At 35.6% G+C, this 18597-nt stretch overlaps 1 protein-coding gene across 1 annotated transcript; it reads right to left on the bottom strand.

Moving 5' to 3' along the window:
- Positions 1-1880: 1880 nt before the first annotated feature.
- On the bottom strand, positions 1881-14370 carry casq1a (calsequestrin 1a). Its single transcript, XM_016510042.1, has 11 exons — positions 13970-14370; positions 6703-6796; positions 5775-5875; positions 5517-5628; positions 5349-5422; positions 4676-4806; positions 4555-4600; positions 3310-3364; positions 3093-3193; positions 2903-2977; positions 1881-2831 (listed from the first exon to the last, which is right to left on the bottom strand). The coding sequence occupies exons 1-11, from the start codon at positions 14204-14206 to the stop codon at positions 2370-2372; spliced, it is 1488 nt and encodes a 495-aa protein (XP_016365528.1). The 5' UTR covers positions 14207-14370; the 3' UTR covers positions 1881-2369.
- Between the last annotated feature and the right edge of the window lie 4227 nt (positions 14371-18597).

The raw sequence follows: 18597 nt of genomic DNA on the forward strand, positions 1-18597 counted from the left end.
CACTATGCGAGGTTGGATCCAGATCCAACTCTTCCCACCTTCCATATCCCTAAACCTACCCGTCTCCACCCCCTGATCCCTAAACCTACCATCTCCACCCCCTGGATGGATCTTGTGTAGGTACTGCAGTGAGGGGCTACTGGGTTAGCGGATTAATTGATTGGAGAAGTCCTGCTCCTGCATGCGTTACCAGAAAGGGAGTATGCCGTTTTCACTGGAACATCCAGTTATGACATTTTGATTAAACATCACAAGGTCAAAAAAAAAAAAAAAAAGATCATAAGATCTATAACATGATCATTTAGAAAATAGGGCTAATTTTCATTTCATGCCAAGTTTGTGCAGTAAAAACTGCTTCCCCATGGAAAAATAATAAAAAGTAATACAGCTAATATAAAAATGACTTCTAAGTCCTCCTAAGGTTGACTTCCTTTACTGACCAATTGTTGAAAAAGTAATGAATGAATGAATGAATGTACAGTGTTTGGCTAGTTACTCAAAGAATGTAATATATTACTCATTACTAGATACTCATTTCAAAAGTAATATTGTTACTTTACTTATTACTTTCTGGCAACAGTAATTAGTTACACTACTAGTTACATTACTTTTTCTTCACGCCCCACAGAAGTTGTAACTGTGTATGTTCCACATACAATTCTAGTGATTGATAGTAACATTCAAGTAGAAGTTTTATATTAATTGTCATGTGTAGCTTAAAGCTAATTGTAATTTCTCCATTACCCATATACGATTATATTTCATTATGTATTTTATCAAATCACATAAGTTTGTAAGAAACTTAAATTTTCCCAAAAGATTTTTAATTATAGTAATATAATGTACCACATGATGATCAGAGGGATGTGGGTGGGATGTAATGCCAGATTAAAGTAAAGCTACAATTTACACAACAGTGCTCAGATCATATTTTTTCCTGACACAATCAATATAATGCAATCTATCTGCTGAATGTAAGCTTTTCCATATTCCAAGCTTGCCTGCTGCACTGGGGACATCACATGCATGTTCGAGTCAACTCGTGAAAATTATGAAAATAAATCTAGGAATTATTTGATTGTTGGATTTTAAATCAGCATAAATTGAGGCATCAAAAGTAACTAAGTAACTAAGCAGTTTTATGGATGGTAACTGTAATATTATTACTGAAATCTTATTAGTAATTAGTTACACTACTAGTTACTGCAAAAGTAATATTATTACAGTAACTAAGTTACTAGTTACTGCCCAACACTGGTACCCTATTCGTGGAAAGTGCCACATTTGGAACAGGAAAGCAATGAAAGTCAGAATAATGAGGCAAAAATAAGAAAAAACACACAATATCATAGAGACACATTTGCGATATCTATGTGAGATGGTAGCATCTTTTGTATCAAAAGCATCATCTGCTGTATGAACATCTGTTTCCTCGGCATGACACTACATGGTAAAATAGAAGAGAAATACAGTGCCATATTCTGGATATGTAAATTCTGTATTTGAAATATTTAGAACACAATAACCTACAACCAGCAGATCAAAAGCCTCAGACATATTTGTAATGTCTCATAAAAAAAACTGTGATTCACAACACTTTATTCCAATCTGTTTTTATTTTAAAACTTAAGAGTTAAACCAAGTTGTCTTTATTAAAAAAAAAAATGTTTCTTTTTCAGTAGAAAACGTGATTTACTGCAATTTTTAGACACAGAAGGAAGGCTGGACAATCCCTTCTCTGTCTAACATCACATAAGGTCACATCCTGTCTTATCAAAGAAAGAAGGCATGACAAATGACCTTGAGGAAAAGTCTGCTCAGCACCTTTAGGTCCTATCACAGTGGGACAAACAATCCATCCACATATTAGTACAAATAAACATTGAGACAATAACAACAAATTTAACAGATGGATTTACACTTAAATAATGTTGCTGCTCCCTCTGACAATCTTACATTTTTTTGGTTGCATTTTTATGCTTGAAAGTCAGGTCCTTTTCCAAATGTATTAGTGGTGTATTTAACTGCCAATTACAGTATCTTTATGAATGAAAAAATGGATGGCAAAGAACTGAAAGCAATACATATTTTGCTAATGATTTTGATTTCAGAAGTGACGTCAACATTCGGAAGTGAATATCTGAAGGTTTAAGAGAGAGCGTGGTCTTTGAATAAAACATTGGGTCAATGGGAGAGAGAATGATAAGCGCATTCCTAGATATGCGTGGAAGGTCACAGTTAAATGATGACATTTTTAACCTTGTGATATCCGACAAAAAATAATGAAGGAATTTTTATGACGTTGATTATTCAGACAGTTGCAATTAAACAGACTTTAGTTTGTAAAATATATGTTAAATGGTACGAGTTTAATCATCGTCCTCGTCGTCATCATCATCATCATCGTCATCGTCGTCGTCGTCATCGTCGTCATCGTCATCATCGTCATCATCGTCGTCGTCATCATCATCATCGTCGTCGTCGTCATCGTCGTCGTCGTCGTCATCGTCATCATCGTCGTCGTCATCGTCGTCGTCATCATCATCGTCGTCATCATCGTCGTCGTCATCATCATCGTCGTCATCATCATCGTCATCATCGTCGTCATCATTGTCGTCGTCATCATCATCGTCGTCATCATCATCGTCATCATCGTCGTCATCATCGTCGTCATCATCATCATCATCGTCGTCATCATCATCTTCGTCGTCATCGTCCTCATCCTCATCAGGATCAATTTTGTTCTCTAGCACATCCTCCAGCCAATCCTCCAGCTCATCAACTGTTGGCATGTCATCATCATCATCCATATCAAACCAGATACTATCAGCCTGCGGAAGATACAACAGCTCAGTTTCGAAAGACAACACACAGCAAATAAATCCTACTGTGAGAAACTTACATCATCAACCTCTACTACACCAATCTGAGGTGAGGACAGGTCAATGTCAAAGATCTTCTCCCAATAGGGAACAAGCTGCAGGTCACAGAGGCACTCTCATCACTGCTTATGTACTGGAATCTACTTTCACAACAAGGATTATATTTGGAATATTCCAAATTTCTTAGCATAATATAAGCCATAGGGTTACCAAAGGGAAGTCATCGGGGTCGATCCAGACAATGCTTAGGTTGGGATTGTCTGTGTTATCCTCTGCCACCTCCTTCACGATTTCAAGGAATTCAAAGCCATCTGCAAGAACCCCAAGAAAACAGCAGACATGTTCAAGTGAAGATTAAAGTTGTATTATGTTTTAAAATAACAGTGGCCTTGATCATAATAAGAAGCTTAATAAAAATTTCTCATACCTGGGTCTCCCTCCTCAGCAAAAGCAATTATATGCTCGCCATCAAGAGCATCCTCCTGTCAGAAAATGATGGTTACAGAACATGAAGCAAAAGATCTTGTGCTCTACAGTTACTACTACAAATCATGAGATCACATCTTAGAATACCTTTGCGATGTCTTTGATCCTTCATTACGAATATAATTTACTGTACATTAGTTTCATTGTGTCTAGCAACAGTTTCTAATAGATAATCTTGTGAATATACTACATGTTTATGTCCTGAAGGAAATAGCAGTGCTTGCAAGGCAGCATAAGAAAAGTGTTTAAGTTTTCTGAAAAATATGGACCCTTTTCACAGATTATGATGATGTATTTCTGCAATAATTATCTTGGTAAATCTAAATTTTTTAAAAATACTTTTATTTTTAAAGCTACACTTTTTAACTTGTCCCTTTAGTGGTAAAACAATAAAGTTAAATGCATCTTACTGAAGAATTTGGTTTGTTGTGGTTCGATGTGCTGATCTAAACGTAGAAGAGATATTTTAATATTGTTGAGATACTATTAGTTTTTATTTTTATATTTTCCATATTAATTGTAATTTTAGTTCAAGTTTAAGTAATTTTTTTTTCGTGTTTTTGTCATTTTAGTAGTTTTTGTTTAATGGTTATCATTTTATTTTTAGTTAGCTATAATAACCCTGATACAGGACATCTCCTCACAGCGGATGGACAAATAAATAATGTGTTTTTTGTTTGTTTGTTCCGTTTTTTTCCGTTTTGAATGATCCATGGTTCATTTGTTGTAACAAGAAACCTTCAGCTTCTACCCACAGGCTAATGACGTATGTATGCAATTTTCCTGTGAAATCTGTCCCAGCAGTCTATCAAAGTGTATTTGGGTAAAGTAAAGAAATGGTTTGGAAGGTTACATAGTTGCATAGTGTAGCTTTAAAAAAGTCAGTGTACATTTACATCACCATACTTATCAGTACATACCCTTGGCATTAAATTATAGACGGTTAAATCAAGGAGGTCTGTAATACCTGGAGAGAGCTATCCATTAGCATTCCCATTCATCTCAATGGCAGAGTGAAATTATCAACAAAACAAACTTTGAAATGATTCTGAATGTGAAGTGGTTCAAGCTGAATTTATTGTAGCAAACTGTCAAAAAAGAAGAAAAACAGAATGTTTCAGCAATATCAAGTGTTGCCTTGCAAGCACCGAAAAACTGTTGTTTGACTGACCCAGCATCAGCTTACCCAGATCTCATACATGTTGTGTGGCTGCATCTTCCTCAGTGTCGGCCTGTTGAGACATTTTCAATAATGTTCACTAATGATTTTATTTCTCAATTTAAATTTTTCACATCAGTCAACACACCTGTCATTGTCCTCAATGAATGCAACAAGCTCTTTCTCACTGTAGGGTTTACCAGGGATGACGACGGGTTCATCCATGAAGGGCTCGTAGAAGTCCACCTCATTCAACTTCAAGTCTAGACTCTTAGCAACCTGCAAACAGGGGTTGCATAGTTTTGATCAATGAAGAAACTGTCAATTTCAGGGTTTTTCTACTTCAGGGTAAATTGACATGCATAGAAATAAAGGTGTTGCTTTAAAAAACTACTCATGCAGATTTACTTTTAATTTGAATACAGTATAAATATTGCTACACACTACAGCTGATTATGGAGCTGCGATAGTCTTTACGCACTATGGAAACCCATAAAATATTATTTACATTTAGACATTTAGCAGACACTTTTATCCAAATTGAAATTTTAATCAAATTTATCCATTTTATTATTACATAGTGTAAAGTTTTAGAAAAGTAGCCGAAAGCAAAAAGTTAATTTGTTTATTAAAACTCTGCTGTCAGAGTGAAGCTACTGCCATTTCAAACATTCAGAAAGTCCTTTTAGCATAAATCAAAAGATCCAGATGAGATAAGATAAGATATAAAACATAAAAATCACCAGCAAGTCCAATCCAACTGGTCAAACTAGATTTCTGTTAGTACATAGGGTTGTGTAAATTACGTTTACATTAGTTACCTTTGGACTAAAGGTGGCAAAGAACTTGATGTGTGGATGAAACTCCTCTGCTGCGTCTTCATATTCTTGGTAGTCTAAAAATCACAAGGCCACAGGTGAACTTCTCAAACAGTTTACTTACTTTTATATGGGGAAAAAGCCCATTGCATGGCCCATTTGGATACGTACGCTCAGATTTCTGACTCTTGAAGAAGCCCACCAGCTTGATATCCTCCTCAATATTATGGAAACCTTTCAACTCTCGCACATTGTCAATGATCTCAACTGGATCCTCAATGACCTGGGAAAAGAGTTGATTAGAAAGGGGGGAAATGAAAAGAAGATGCAAGGAGAAGAAGTTGGGGAAAAGAAGTGCAGGAAGTAAATTAAAAATGTGAAAGAAAACAAAAACATATAAGCACAAGGTATAAATTCTTTTTCACATACATCATAGAGGAACTCCACCAGTGTGTCCGCAGCAAGCTCTCCATCGTACTCAATGACCTCGTCCTCAATGAAGATGTAGATACTGTCAGCCTCAACCAGACCTGAAGAGCACAAAAATGGAAATAAACCTGAGAACCATGTAGGAAATGTCCACCAGAGGTCATGGTTGTTCTTCTGCTGATATCCTAAAATTGAACAAGTAATCTGTACCAGAGGAATTAATAAATCATGAAATAAGTCCTGAAACAGCAAAAACTAGTTTTGAGAACTTCCACCAGAAAACACACAATCAGATTCAATTAAAAAAAAATAAAAAAATGACCTTTTTTGATCCTATTTCTTCCACTACCCTATAGAAACAGACATGGACTTATTTACATACTAGACAAACCAAAACACACCAACAGTATCTTCCACAAAGTGAAGCTTTATACATAAACATCAACATTTCAGGTTAATTCCTGAAACAGCAAAAACTAGTTTTGAGAACTTCCACCAGAAAACACACAATCAGATTCAATTAAAAAAAAATCAAAAATGACCTTTTTTGACCCTATTTCTTCCACTACCCTATAGAAACAGACATGGACTTATTTACATACTAGACAAACCAAAACACACCAACAGTATCTTCCACAAAGTGAAGCTTTATACATAAACATCAACATTTCAGGTTAAGGTTATGTATAAACAAAAATTTATATTTTAGGTGCTGTGACTGATCACAGCTTTTCTTCTTCTTTTTTTGCATTGTGAAAAATTATTTTTATAAAAAAATGTACAAATATTCCACTTAATCTCTAAATTAATATGGTTATAAAACGGCATGCAAATTAGTTCATTAGAAGTAGTAAAGTAGTTTTACATGGAGTAGATCACATCACATTACAGGTATGGTAATATTTGAGTGTTTCTTGAATGTGCTTACCTAATTTCTTGGCAACAGCTTTGTCTGTCTTCTCATCAAGTAGGCCGATACCGATGTCCTCGTCGTCAAGATCCTCCAGGACTTGTGCAGCAAGCTGTGTAACAAAACAACAACAAAAAAGTAAATAAATAATCATCATGATAAAAATACATTTTAATGTCCTTCAGCTTCTTTAAACAGCATGTGTGATTTAGTTGAGATGTTTAAATGCATGTTAGTGATGCCCTAACATATACCCTGTTCACATGAAATAACGGTTAAGAGGGCAGTTCCTGTTAATTTGGAAACATTAAGGTAAAGTGACTTCTTGTTTTAAGCTCATTAGGGTTTGTGTTGTGTCAGCACAACCATTATGTATTTATTATCACCCTGAGAGCTGGTTTTGGTAGCTGAGTACAAACACACCGTGTTGGACAAGGACACACAGCAAATTTGTTTTTTGCCTGCGCAGATATTTCAGGCTATGCTGTAAGAACTGTGGTTAGTTTCATCTACAGTCTTACATCCATAAAAGCCGTCATCAAGAGCGCTGCCCCTGCACTTTCTAAATCGGTGTGAAACTTGACCCATATGATGGACAGCTGCCTCCACCAGTCACAGCGCTACATGATCTGGAGTAACAGGGTGTTGGCGTGGTGACAAATGCAACCAACCATTTCTCCAACCACTGTGACGAACCAATTCCTATACATACTCACACATATCTCACTTCTACTATTTCCATCCATGTAATTCTAAAATTGTCAGTAGTGTAGGCTATGTATATATTAGTAACTTCTAAACTTGTTTGACTTTGTTTCTTCCATGCAACACAAAAGGAGAAACAATGTGCTGGTTGCTCTTCTCTGTGCAATATTATACACTGGGACTGAAACCTTTAAGTTTCAAAAAGAATGAAAAAGCGGCATAAACATATCATAAGCGTGTTTAATGTCACATGCATGCAGTATTTAAAGTCTTTTGATGTCATGCGACAGCTTTGTATGAAAAACAGACTGAATTTCAAGTCGTTATTCACTGATAATTTTCCCCTCAAGTGAGCTGTTTAGTGAGTCCGCCATCTTGGAACGGTTAACATTTCAGATGCTGCTAAACAGATCCGTTATGTCAGATAGCTTATGTAATGTCCCAACAATATCAACTTCCTTGACCAAATCAACTCAATAAATGAATCAGAATGTATCCTTCAGATCATCCAGATTGGACCATTCTAAATATCTGACACAAAAGAATGATTCAAGAATCATAAATTGCTTTTTCTCTCTTTAATATGCCAAGGAGAATTTTTTTAAAATAATTAATTACATTTTTCAATCTGAGACTTGGAATTTAGTGCATGAATTGAGTGGACGTTTATGATATTTTTTATAGTAAAATTTGAAAACTTAAGTTCTCATTTACTGTAATTGCATGGAAAAAGACAACAAATGCCGTCTGTCTTGTTCCACAGAAAAATTAATTCAGGTTCGGAGCAACATGTGGGTGAGTAAATGAGAGAATTTTAATTTTGGGGATGTATAATCAAACTGGCTGTACAAGTCATTTAAACATAAATTGTATTAAACTGACTTGAAAAATCTAGTTGAATCTTGAATAACTTAGAAATTGGTTAAATTATTTTGATTACTTAAAATAATGGACCTATTGATTATATCATTTTGTGTGAATTTGATTTTTAAAAGGTTTTTAAGGTTTATCCAAGTGTTCCATTTATTTGTTTAAATGCGCTGTCTGAGAATTGAATGCAAGTTCTTCCAATTTGTTTGTAATATTAGCATCGATATTTGAGTGATAATTCTTCTCTGTATTAGTGTGCCTTATAATTCGATAATGTTTCACTGATTTATTTTTTAATTATCTCATGGTTTTCCTATCAGTTTAGTCCTATGCATTAGTGCAGCATTCTAGGTTAAAGCGAGATGGGGGATGTATGTCTGTTAATCAAATCTTATGCTAAACTCAGCTAAAGGCTTAAGTCCAAATAGACCACAGCTATATAAGGTGACCCACAAAAAGCCATGAGTCAACAAGAGAAGATTTTTGCAATGAATCTAGATAGAGTTTGCTTTTGACAAATCAGAATCGGGATAGAGGAAGGAGGAGGAGACGTTTAATCCAATACACAGTCACGGGGTAATGCACCTTTCTTGTTCCTCTTTGCATCTCTCTGTATCTTTCAGTCATACCTTCATATCTTTTCAATTCAGTATATATTCGCCAATTCATATATGTGATAAAGGATAATTAAATAATCAGTTTACAATTCAGTTACACTAGCTGAAATAACCAACAAATCTACTGAACTGAGAACACTGTATCATATCTATAACTAGGTTTCCTAAGAGGCCTAAGGAATGTTTATAAGTTGACACATAATTAACCAACATTTGTTAAGGAAATTTAACCAGAACACCCTGTGCTGGTTGGTGTAAATGAAAGCATATAAGTGTTTTTATGAGGGCAGAAAGCAGATCTTCTGTTATGGAGCATCACAGCGGTCTGTACCACACAAACAGCTATGGCAGCAGAGGCGTCTATAATTAGCACTGCTGCAGAGACCAACCAGGACTATTTTGGCAAGCTGGTGGTGATGTTCAAGTTCCTGGGATCCGCTGACAGGTACAGTACTGTGCCCAACAATCAGTCCTCTCAGCCGACACTGCAGATTTCATGCTAGAACCTCCTGCGCCCAGACAGCACACAAGCTGTTATAAGTCATTATAATTCATGTAACATTACATCAGCGCTGGACTGCTGTGTATTAGAGAGCAAAGCCACATACACAAAACCACAGCTATTGGGCCTCTGAATAGATGATGCATTTAATGATGCATCTAAACTCATCATTTCCAATCATCCTACTACTTGTCCGCTTGATCCTATTCCATCTCATCTCCTTCAAGCCATTTCTCCTGCCGTTGTACCTGCACTCACTCACATCGTTAACACATCCCTTCACACTGGTGTTTTTCACTCAACATTTAAATAGGCTGTATAACCCCACTTCTTATGAAACCCACTCTTAACCCAACTCTTTTAGAGAACTACAGACCAGTTTCCCTTCTACATTTCATTGCAAAAGCACTTGAACGAGTTCACTTGAACAACCAAGTCTCTGCCTTTCTCACACAGAACAACCTCCTGGACAGAGAATATCATCATTCTTTCAGAACATGCAACAACTCCTTGTTCAAGCTCTTGTTCGTTCCAGGCTGGACTATTGCAATGCTCTCTTGGCAGGTCTTCCAGAAATTGGCATCTCCGGAACCGCACACCAGTGGCTTGAGTCTTACCTCTCAGATAGGTCCTTCAAGATATCTTGGAGAGGTGAGGTGTCCAAGTCGCAACATCTAGCTACTACTTTATCTATTTATCTTATTTTTTATAAAAAAAAAATATATATAAAATACCTTGCTACGTGTACTGCGTTATGCCCGGTTCAGACTACACGATTTTAGCCCGATTTTGCCACGATTTGCTTGACGTAGGGTGTCGTGGGGATTCGTAAAGGACAATGGGCGTCAGGAAGCAAGATTCCATAGTTTCAGCTCGTGTAGTGTCATAGTGGACGACAACCGACAACGAACCGTGGACACGACAAGATTTTAGGAGTCAAAATTGTGTAATCTGACACAGTGACTATCGTGACCGACAAAAATATCGTGTAGTCTGAACCCGGCATTAGGCTAACCGAGACTTGTCATTTGCACTTACATATTGTTGCTCTTTTGTTAGTTTTGATTGCTTCTATTATCCTCACTTGTAAGTCGCTTTGGATAAAAGCGTCGGCTAAATGACTAAATGTAAATGTAAATGCAAATGCATTTTTTTCCGCACACATTACCCTCTTATCATAGGCCTATCAAGAAAAAGGTTGTGCATAATGCATGGCTGGTAAATTATATTGGACAATGTTAATAAAGCTGTTAAACAAACTGGTTAAACCAGAACAAGGGCCAAATAGTAGTCTTCAACACACTTAACCAAGTATATTTCATGAAAATAATAAAATAATAATAACAATACAAATAATAATCATTTATTATGATTATTTAATTATTGTTTATTTTAACAATAATATTAAAATAATAATAATCCACTAATTTAAAAAAATCAGGTGATTGCATTTTCTTGCCATTCTCCAAAAACAATTTCCAACACAAATCCATCAGTATGCCACTTATTTTATAATTGACACATCCCACACAACAAACACAATTTATAACTGTCTGTTGTCTCTTTAAAATTGCACTGTGGCCTGCACAAAAATGTCCTTAATAACAACAGGCCACTATTGAATGCAGGGGGTGACAGCATGGCTAAACGATGGTGTAACCTTTTGACCACATGGGGTGGGTTCTGCCTGCTGAGAGTTTAAGGGAAGATGCTAATGTTTTTCTTGTATGCGTGAGTGGGACTGCTTGTGGCATTGTCCACATCACAATTGGTATGTTTATCTGAAAGGTTGATTTGAAATGAAAGTGATGTGAAGTTTTTTTTATACTCTGTGTTATTTTAGTATTATTTATAAAGTATTTATTAATATCTTGAATTTGCTTTTATTTTTATATTTGCATTTAGTTTTGAAAATATTTCTATTTAGCTTTATTTTTATTTCAGTTTTAGTCATTTCAGTACTTAAACTTATTTTATTTCAGTTAGTCTCCAAGGTAACATATCTAATTGTCATTTAAGATCATTTAAAGGGTTAGTTCACCCAAAAATGAAAATTCTGTCATTAATTACTCACCCTCATGTTGTTCCAAACCCGTAAGACCTCCATTCATCTTCGGAAAACAAATTAAGATATTTTTTATGCATTCTGACAGCTCTCTGACCCTCCCATCCGCGTGGCGCAGCTGACACAGAACAGCATACGCTGTTTGCATTCAGTGGATACTCTCCAAAATGGCGCTAGGGTGATGCGGAGGAGACGAATTGTTGAATAAAGTCGTTTTTTTTTCTTTTGCGCACAGAACGTATTCTCGTAGCTTCGGAATATTACAGTTGAACCCCTGATGTCACATGGATTTTTTTACCGATCCCCTTGCTACGTTTCTGGACGTTGATCGTGGTAGTACCCTTGCTGTCTATGGGAGGGTCAGAGAGCTCTCAGATTCCATCAAAAATATCTTAATTTGTGTTCCGAAGATGAACGGAGGTCTTACGGGTTTGGAACGACATGAGGGTGAGTAATTAAGGACAGAATTTTCATTTTTTGGGTGAACTATCCCTTTAAGGTTTTTGTTAAAGTTGTCACCTTTATTTCTATAGCACTTTGCACAATACAGATTGAGTCAAAGCAGCTTCACAGAAATAAACAGGAAAAAAGCAGAATCAATTATGGAAACTCAACTATAGAGACAATTCAGATTTAGCTGTAAAGCAGCTCTAATAGACAATCGTGTAATTTAGCTCAAGTCAGTTCAGTGTTGGTTCAGTTCAGATCAATAACAGTGTGAAGGTCAACAATTTTGAAACAGGTTCAGTTCAGCTATAAGCAGTTCAACAAAAAGGATCTAATATGTGTATTATCTTTTATTACAGCTTTATTAAAATATTTTATTTAGTTAACATTAACAACACTGTTGTCAACAGCTGGCTAATCTCGGTCTTCTTATATCTAATTGTGTTACTCATGATTTAGCCCCTGGCCCTGTCCTTTAGGCTCTACATACTGTACTGTTATTAAACATAAATAGAAAATATCAATATTGATGTTTCAAAATGCTACAAATGTTATTTTACAGTACATTACATAATCTTTTTTAACATTAGTTTTAGTATTTGCATGTGGGCCTGTCGACAAACCCAAGTGAAAATGTACTGAGATCAAATCAAATAAAAAAAAAACAAATTCCTTTTGAAAAATGACCCATCCAGGCTTATGCTCAGAGTGCAAATATACTATGTGGTGCATCAGCACTCTTCTGAACATAGATGCCATAGTCCAGAGTGTTCTCATGGCTGGTGTAACAGGCCCCACATTCCCCTGGCTCTGGTGGAGTACTTTTCCTTCTGATCAAGAGCAAAGCCTCTGATGTATATAATTAATTAAAGCAATTGTCCTATATCAAGGTTGAGCAATCAAAAACTATGGCTAATACTAAGGCTAAAAGAATCAAGTTACGGTTTCAGCCACCCACAAATAGATACATCTATGCAAATTACAATTTTTTTGTCAAATTTAAGTGCCATGCAGCTGTGTTTACTATCAATGTAACTTTCCATGAACCATAAGAGCAGAACTATAATGTGCCGGAAGTAAAATATTGCATGCTATAAATAGCCACACAGTAATTCCTGTAGCGATGAACTTGCCTGCTGGCTTCATAAGTCTTTGATTGACATGGCTCAAGCAGCAACACATTTGACTATTAGCTAAATATTTAGTTTTGCATTTAGATCCTGCTATCTTTCAATCAAAACTGTGGCTGGCTATATCCTTCAGATGTAGAAAACAAAACTGAAATTAAGACAGAACTTCATTCAAGAAAGGGCTCTGACCAGTGTTATTTTAGCATTATTTATATGCAATTATAGTATTTATTAATATTTTACAATATATCTTTTAGCTGTTTTTTAGTAGTTATGTGCTTGTCATTTTTATTAGTTTTGTTAAATATTTAGATTTAGATTTTTCAACTTCAAACCTATTAACTATTAATTTCAGTTAAGGTTTTTATTTCAGCTTTATTTCAATTAACAAAAAATATTTTTAATAGTCTTAGTTAACATAACACCAATGGTTTTGACATTGATTCTCAAGAATTTATGGGCAAATATGTTCTGCTCTTATTAAAACACTACACAATGTGTAAAACTCACAAATAATATGTCTAGAATGAAGACTTAAAATAAAAAGGTTAGCCACACTTTATCTAAATAAGTGATATCAGTAGCAGGCATATTTCAGGTGTGCATATAAATTAATATTTTGGTAAAACGAGCAAATCTGATAATCTACATCTACTCTAAATGATACTCCACCTTTCACAGATGTCTTTAGTAAAGGATTTTCATTAACATCTACACTCTAAAAAATGCTGGGTTGTTTCAACCTAAATTTGGGTCAAATATGGGCAAACCCAACCGTTGGGTTAAAAATGTAACCCAACAGTTTGGTTTTTCTATATTTGACCCAAATTTGGGTTGAAACAACCCAGCATTTTTTAGAATGCACACTTCAGAATTGCCCACATTTACACTGGTTCCAGGTGCTACCTATAACTCCATCCCCTTGGGCCGATTTCTCAGTCAAACCCACCTCAAGGGCCAGCTCTTCAATCTGAAACTGTTTCTGGGCGACTTTGCTGGATCCTACGTGCTCATGGTAGTACACCACCATCACGTCATATTTCTTCATCACAGACTTGTAATTCTTGGCATTTAGGTCGTGAACGCGGTCCTTTCCATCATACTCAGGGATGTCCATACCTTTCTGCCCCCATGACAGCTGCCCGAAGGTCAGAAGGAGCCCAAGGAACACTAGGTTCCACTTCATGATTCAATACTTAAGATGGGAAATATGTAGTTCCAATGAATTTAAAACAAACTGACTAAATACTTCATAAAATTAAATAAAAAAGGACCTGTGATCCCCGCCACCCAGAACAGACAAGATCAAGTCCTGAGGCCCCCTGTATGAAACCCCTACACACGGGTAAAAGAGACGAGTAACAGGGTCAAGAGCGTTTTAGGGGGTGGGGTTTCATGAGTGCATGAGAGAGAAAGAGAGACACTGAGATTGATACGAGAGAGAGGGGGCTGCTAAAAAAGAAAGACACGATTCTTCATAGAGTGAGCCAGACTAGAGATTGGAGCAAGGCAAAGTAGAGTTAACCATACAGATTTTTTTAGTAGGACCTTTAGGGAAACAGAAAATCGGTGTATGGGACAACAAAAAATGAAGCGAAAGATTATGAAGAATGAAATGTTATGAGATGGAAAGGGAAGGGATCTTAAGGCACACATGAAGACTTTTTCTCCATATTAAGTGTTACACAGATCAGATCTTGGCTAAAAATACAAGATGTGAGAGGGTGGGGGGTGTCTTATTTGCCGCACTTGGCTCATCCTTGGTGCTAGAATGTGGCATTAGGTCACTCCAGGACGACATGAAGAGACGAGGCTGGTGCACCTCTTTGGGTTTCACAGATGTCAGTTTACTTTTTGGGCAATCAGTTCTGGCTTGCACTTCTCTCTGACCCAGAATGGTGCACATGATACTTGCCTGACCACATTCATGCTCGGTGTGTTTATCAGAACTGAGATTTTTTTTTTTATGGCCTACATGCTTAAAACTCTGTGAGGGCACGACAGTGTATGCACAAGATTATATGCGTGCAGTTAAATAGCTCAAGATTACTTTACAAATAGAAAGACGAGAGGCAAGTTATTAATAAAAAAATCATGTAACATGATATTACATGTTCTCTTCCCTTCAGGCCTCTTTATTTAGTAGCCTGTGGAGTTAATGCCTATTTAGTCGTCAGCTGGTGGTTAATGATGAGGCAAAGCAGAGCATATGAGAGAGAGATGATGTGATGAAAAGGGGGTCGTAAGTAAAAAGGAGTGTGCTTGGATGTCACTGCACATCCGGTGTTGACTATGTCAAAAGCATCAGCCCATTTAGCATATTCCTATTGTGTTTGTTTGATATGACATCAGAACACTTGGAGACAATATGAAACCCTGTTCACAACCTTATCTCTGACGTATTTCTGATGATATGCAATGAGAAAAAAAATGTAGGACAGGAATTTTACCTATCATAAATTGATTGGATATTTATACATATATATACTGGATATATAGGGTGCATATTAGTACTTTAAAGATACATATCAATAGGGCTGTGCAATTAATCACATGCGATTGTCATGCGCATCTCGTCAGTAAAGCCGGTTCCGTGATTAGTAGTAAATCTCCATCACCTGCTTTCAGATGGAGCGGCATTTACTACACAGAGCCGTAGTTCACTGACAATTAGGCAATATCGCGTTCATTATCGCAGGCGATTCTATCTGCGATAATGAACGCGATATTGCCTAATTGTCAGTGAACTACGACTCTGTGTAAATGCCGCTCCATCTGCATAATTGCACAGCCCTAAATTCAATACCTATATATATAATTTCTCAACACTATTAGAAACACTATTGTGTATTTTTCTTATGCTATTGGAGCAAAGGGGAACACAAAAATATATTTGTTAGCTTCCATTCACCACTAGAAGTTTACCCAACTATGACAACTTCCACTTCTAAGAAGAACCCCAGCATTGTGAAAAGGGTCCATTATATAAAGTACAAAACAAATGGATAAAATGGATACTAAACTAATCCATATTCATATTTTTTTATTATGGCACCATCTAGTGGTAAAAAGAATATGATACAAATTAAAGACTGGAATAGAGCTTTTATTCAGCATGTCATTATACTCTTGAGTATTTCACATGTATATTGTTATGATAGCTCTCTGTCATTTATAACTTGGTTTTGGCAAAACCTGATTAATTAATTAACCACCAAAATGCAGACCAATATAGAGACTTTCAGATTCAGGCTAACTCTGTATTTGACTATTCTCTTGAATGTTGTCAATACAGCTCAACAAAATATCAGCCAAGAACACTGTCTGCAAATCACAGAATTTATCAGTGCATATTTTGCTAAAGTAGCCTATATAAATGAGGATGATAAATCAGAGTGTGTGATTTTTTTAAGACAGTGACTGTCAGATTTATGTCCTACATGTCGCATGTCTATTATTATTATTATTCATTATAAAACATTATAGACATTTTTAGATGTGACAAATATTTACGCGATACCATGTTAAAATGAGGTAAATTGGTGCTGTAGTTTCAGCACGAGGCCACAGGCAATCACAGCTTTTCTATTAATTTTCTACCTACATTTTTATATTAATGCAATATAGTTATATATAGATAATAATCCATTAATGCATTTATTATTATGCTGAAAATGTACTTTTAGTGCACTCAATTCTACATCTGACTTGTCCTAATGGATTACTAAAATTAAATTGAAATTTAAATAAATTTATGCATTTAGCAGACACTTTTATCCAAAGCGACTTACAGTGCATTCAGGCTATACATTTTTTACCAGTATGTAAAATAAACAAAACCCTCACAACAACAGTCTAAAAACATTTGTTCAGATGTACAAATGTTTTTTTACACAGCATTGCCAATATGCATACATTTTACTTTTATTTATTTATTTATTTATTTTTAAGATTTTGAATTTTAATGCACATCTAAATATGTTGGGCTGAATGTGTCATTTTTTATTGTAATTTCATAGATATAAATAATATTACTAATTGTCATTTACAATGTTATAAAGATATGTATGTTTTTCTTTTTCAGCCATGGACCCAACAGGAGGCCTTGCTGATGTATGACTAAATATTATGAAGTATTTCATTAAACTATTTTTGTTATTTCATATTTTAAATAGTTGTGTGTGTGTGTGTGTATATATATACAGGTGCATCTCAATAAATTAGAATGTCGTGGAAAAGTTCATTTATTTCAGTAATTCAACTCAAATTGTGAAACTCGTGTATTAAATAAATTCAATGCACACAGACTGAAGTAGTTTAAGTCTTTGGTTCTTTTAATTGTGATGATTTTGGCTCACATTATATATATATATATATATTATTCAGCTACCATTAGAGCTGCTCAAGACAGATTCGTCTAGATGTTGTGTATGAAAAAGGAGATGGAACCTTTCTCACTCTGTCACTAGTGTGCAGAAAGTTTTATGACATTGTCATTGTCAACCATTGTCAACCATCAAAGTTTTCGAAGAAAAGTTCACTTTGCCTGGCTGGACAGTATGTATATTTAGTACTTTTATTAAATGAACAAACTTTTTAAAAATTATTAGAAAGTTTATTGCATTAATTCATTAATTTATTGCATAATGAAATTTTCTTCTTCTGAATGAATGCATGAATGAATGAATGTTCGTGTGGTTTATTTATTTATTTTTTGACTTGTGAACACAATCCCTTGACAACTAAAATGAAATTGACAATTGAATTGACAACTAAAATTGAAAGATAAATAAATGTTTTAATGGATAAAGCTGTGTCTGTTTCCTAAATTTAATGTCACTTAAAGGGGTCATATGATGTGGCTAAAAAGAACATTATTTTGTGTATTTGGTGTAATGAAATGTGTTTATGCGGTTTAAAGTAAAAAAACACATTATTTTCCACATACTGTACATTATTGTTTCTCCTCTATGCCCCGCCTTTTTGAAACGCGTCGATTTTTACAAAGCTCATCGGTCTGAAAAAGCGAGGTGTGCTGTGATTGGCCAGCTATCCAGTGCATTGTGATTGGCCGAATACCTCAAGCGTGTGATGGAAATGTTACGCCCCTCACCATACTGTTGATGCCGTGTCCCGGCCGGAGCGAAGAGACAAAAACATTAAAACCCATTACAAACGAGGCATTTGCTGCATCCAGTGGGGACATAATTACTGATTATAATGACTTATACTGTCTTTTTACGCGTTGCATTGCATCGCGCCGCGTAAACATAAAACCCTGTCTGCATTTGTGATCAGAGAAATGACAAACAACTAGTGCTACTCTACACTGCTCAAAACTCGCGTTTCTCAAAATTAAAGATGAACGATGCAACAACACCAGCAGGGGTCACTCATACTTCATTAAATAAATAACATCACACAGCAGCAGAATACAGTTGTCAGTCCTGTATTTGAATCCTTAAAGGGATAGTTCACCCAAAAATGAAAATTGTCATTAATTACTCACCCTCATGTCGTTCCAAACCCGTAAGACCTCCGTTCATCTTCGGAACACAAATTAAGATATTTTTGATG

This window comes from Sinocyclocheilus rhinocerous, unplaced genomic scaffold, assembly GCF_001515625.1.
Source record: "Sinocyclocheilus rhinocerous isolate Xijiao unplaced genomic scaffold, SAMN03320098_v1.1 scaffold444, whole genome shotgun sequence".
Taxonomy (NCBI): domain Eukaryota; kingdom Metazoa; phylum Chordata; class Actinopteri; order Cypriniformes; family Cyprinidae; genus Sinocyclocheilus; species Sinocyclocheilus rhinocerous.

Excerpts from the sequence above, each read along its gene's own strand:
- casq1a (XM_016510042.1), bottom strand. The coding sequence starts at position 14,206 with ATGAAGTGGAACCTAGTGTTCCTTGGGCTCCTTCTGACCTTCGGGCAG. Across the intron at positions 5,423-5,516 it reads CAAGAGTCAGAAATCTGAGC|ACTACCAAGAATATGAAGAC; the intron begins GTACGTATCCAA and ends TGTGATTTTTAG. Across the intron at positions 2,832-2,902 it reads GTGTAGTAGAGGTTGATGAT|GCTGATAGTATCTGGTTTGA; the intron begins GTAAGTTTCTCA and ends TATCTTCCGCAG.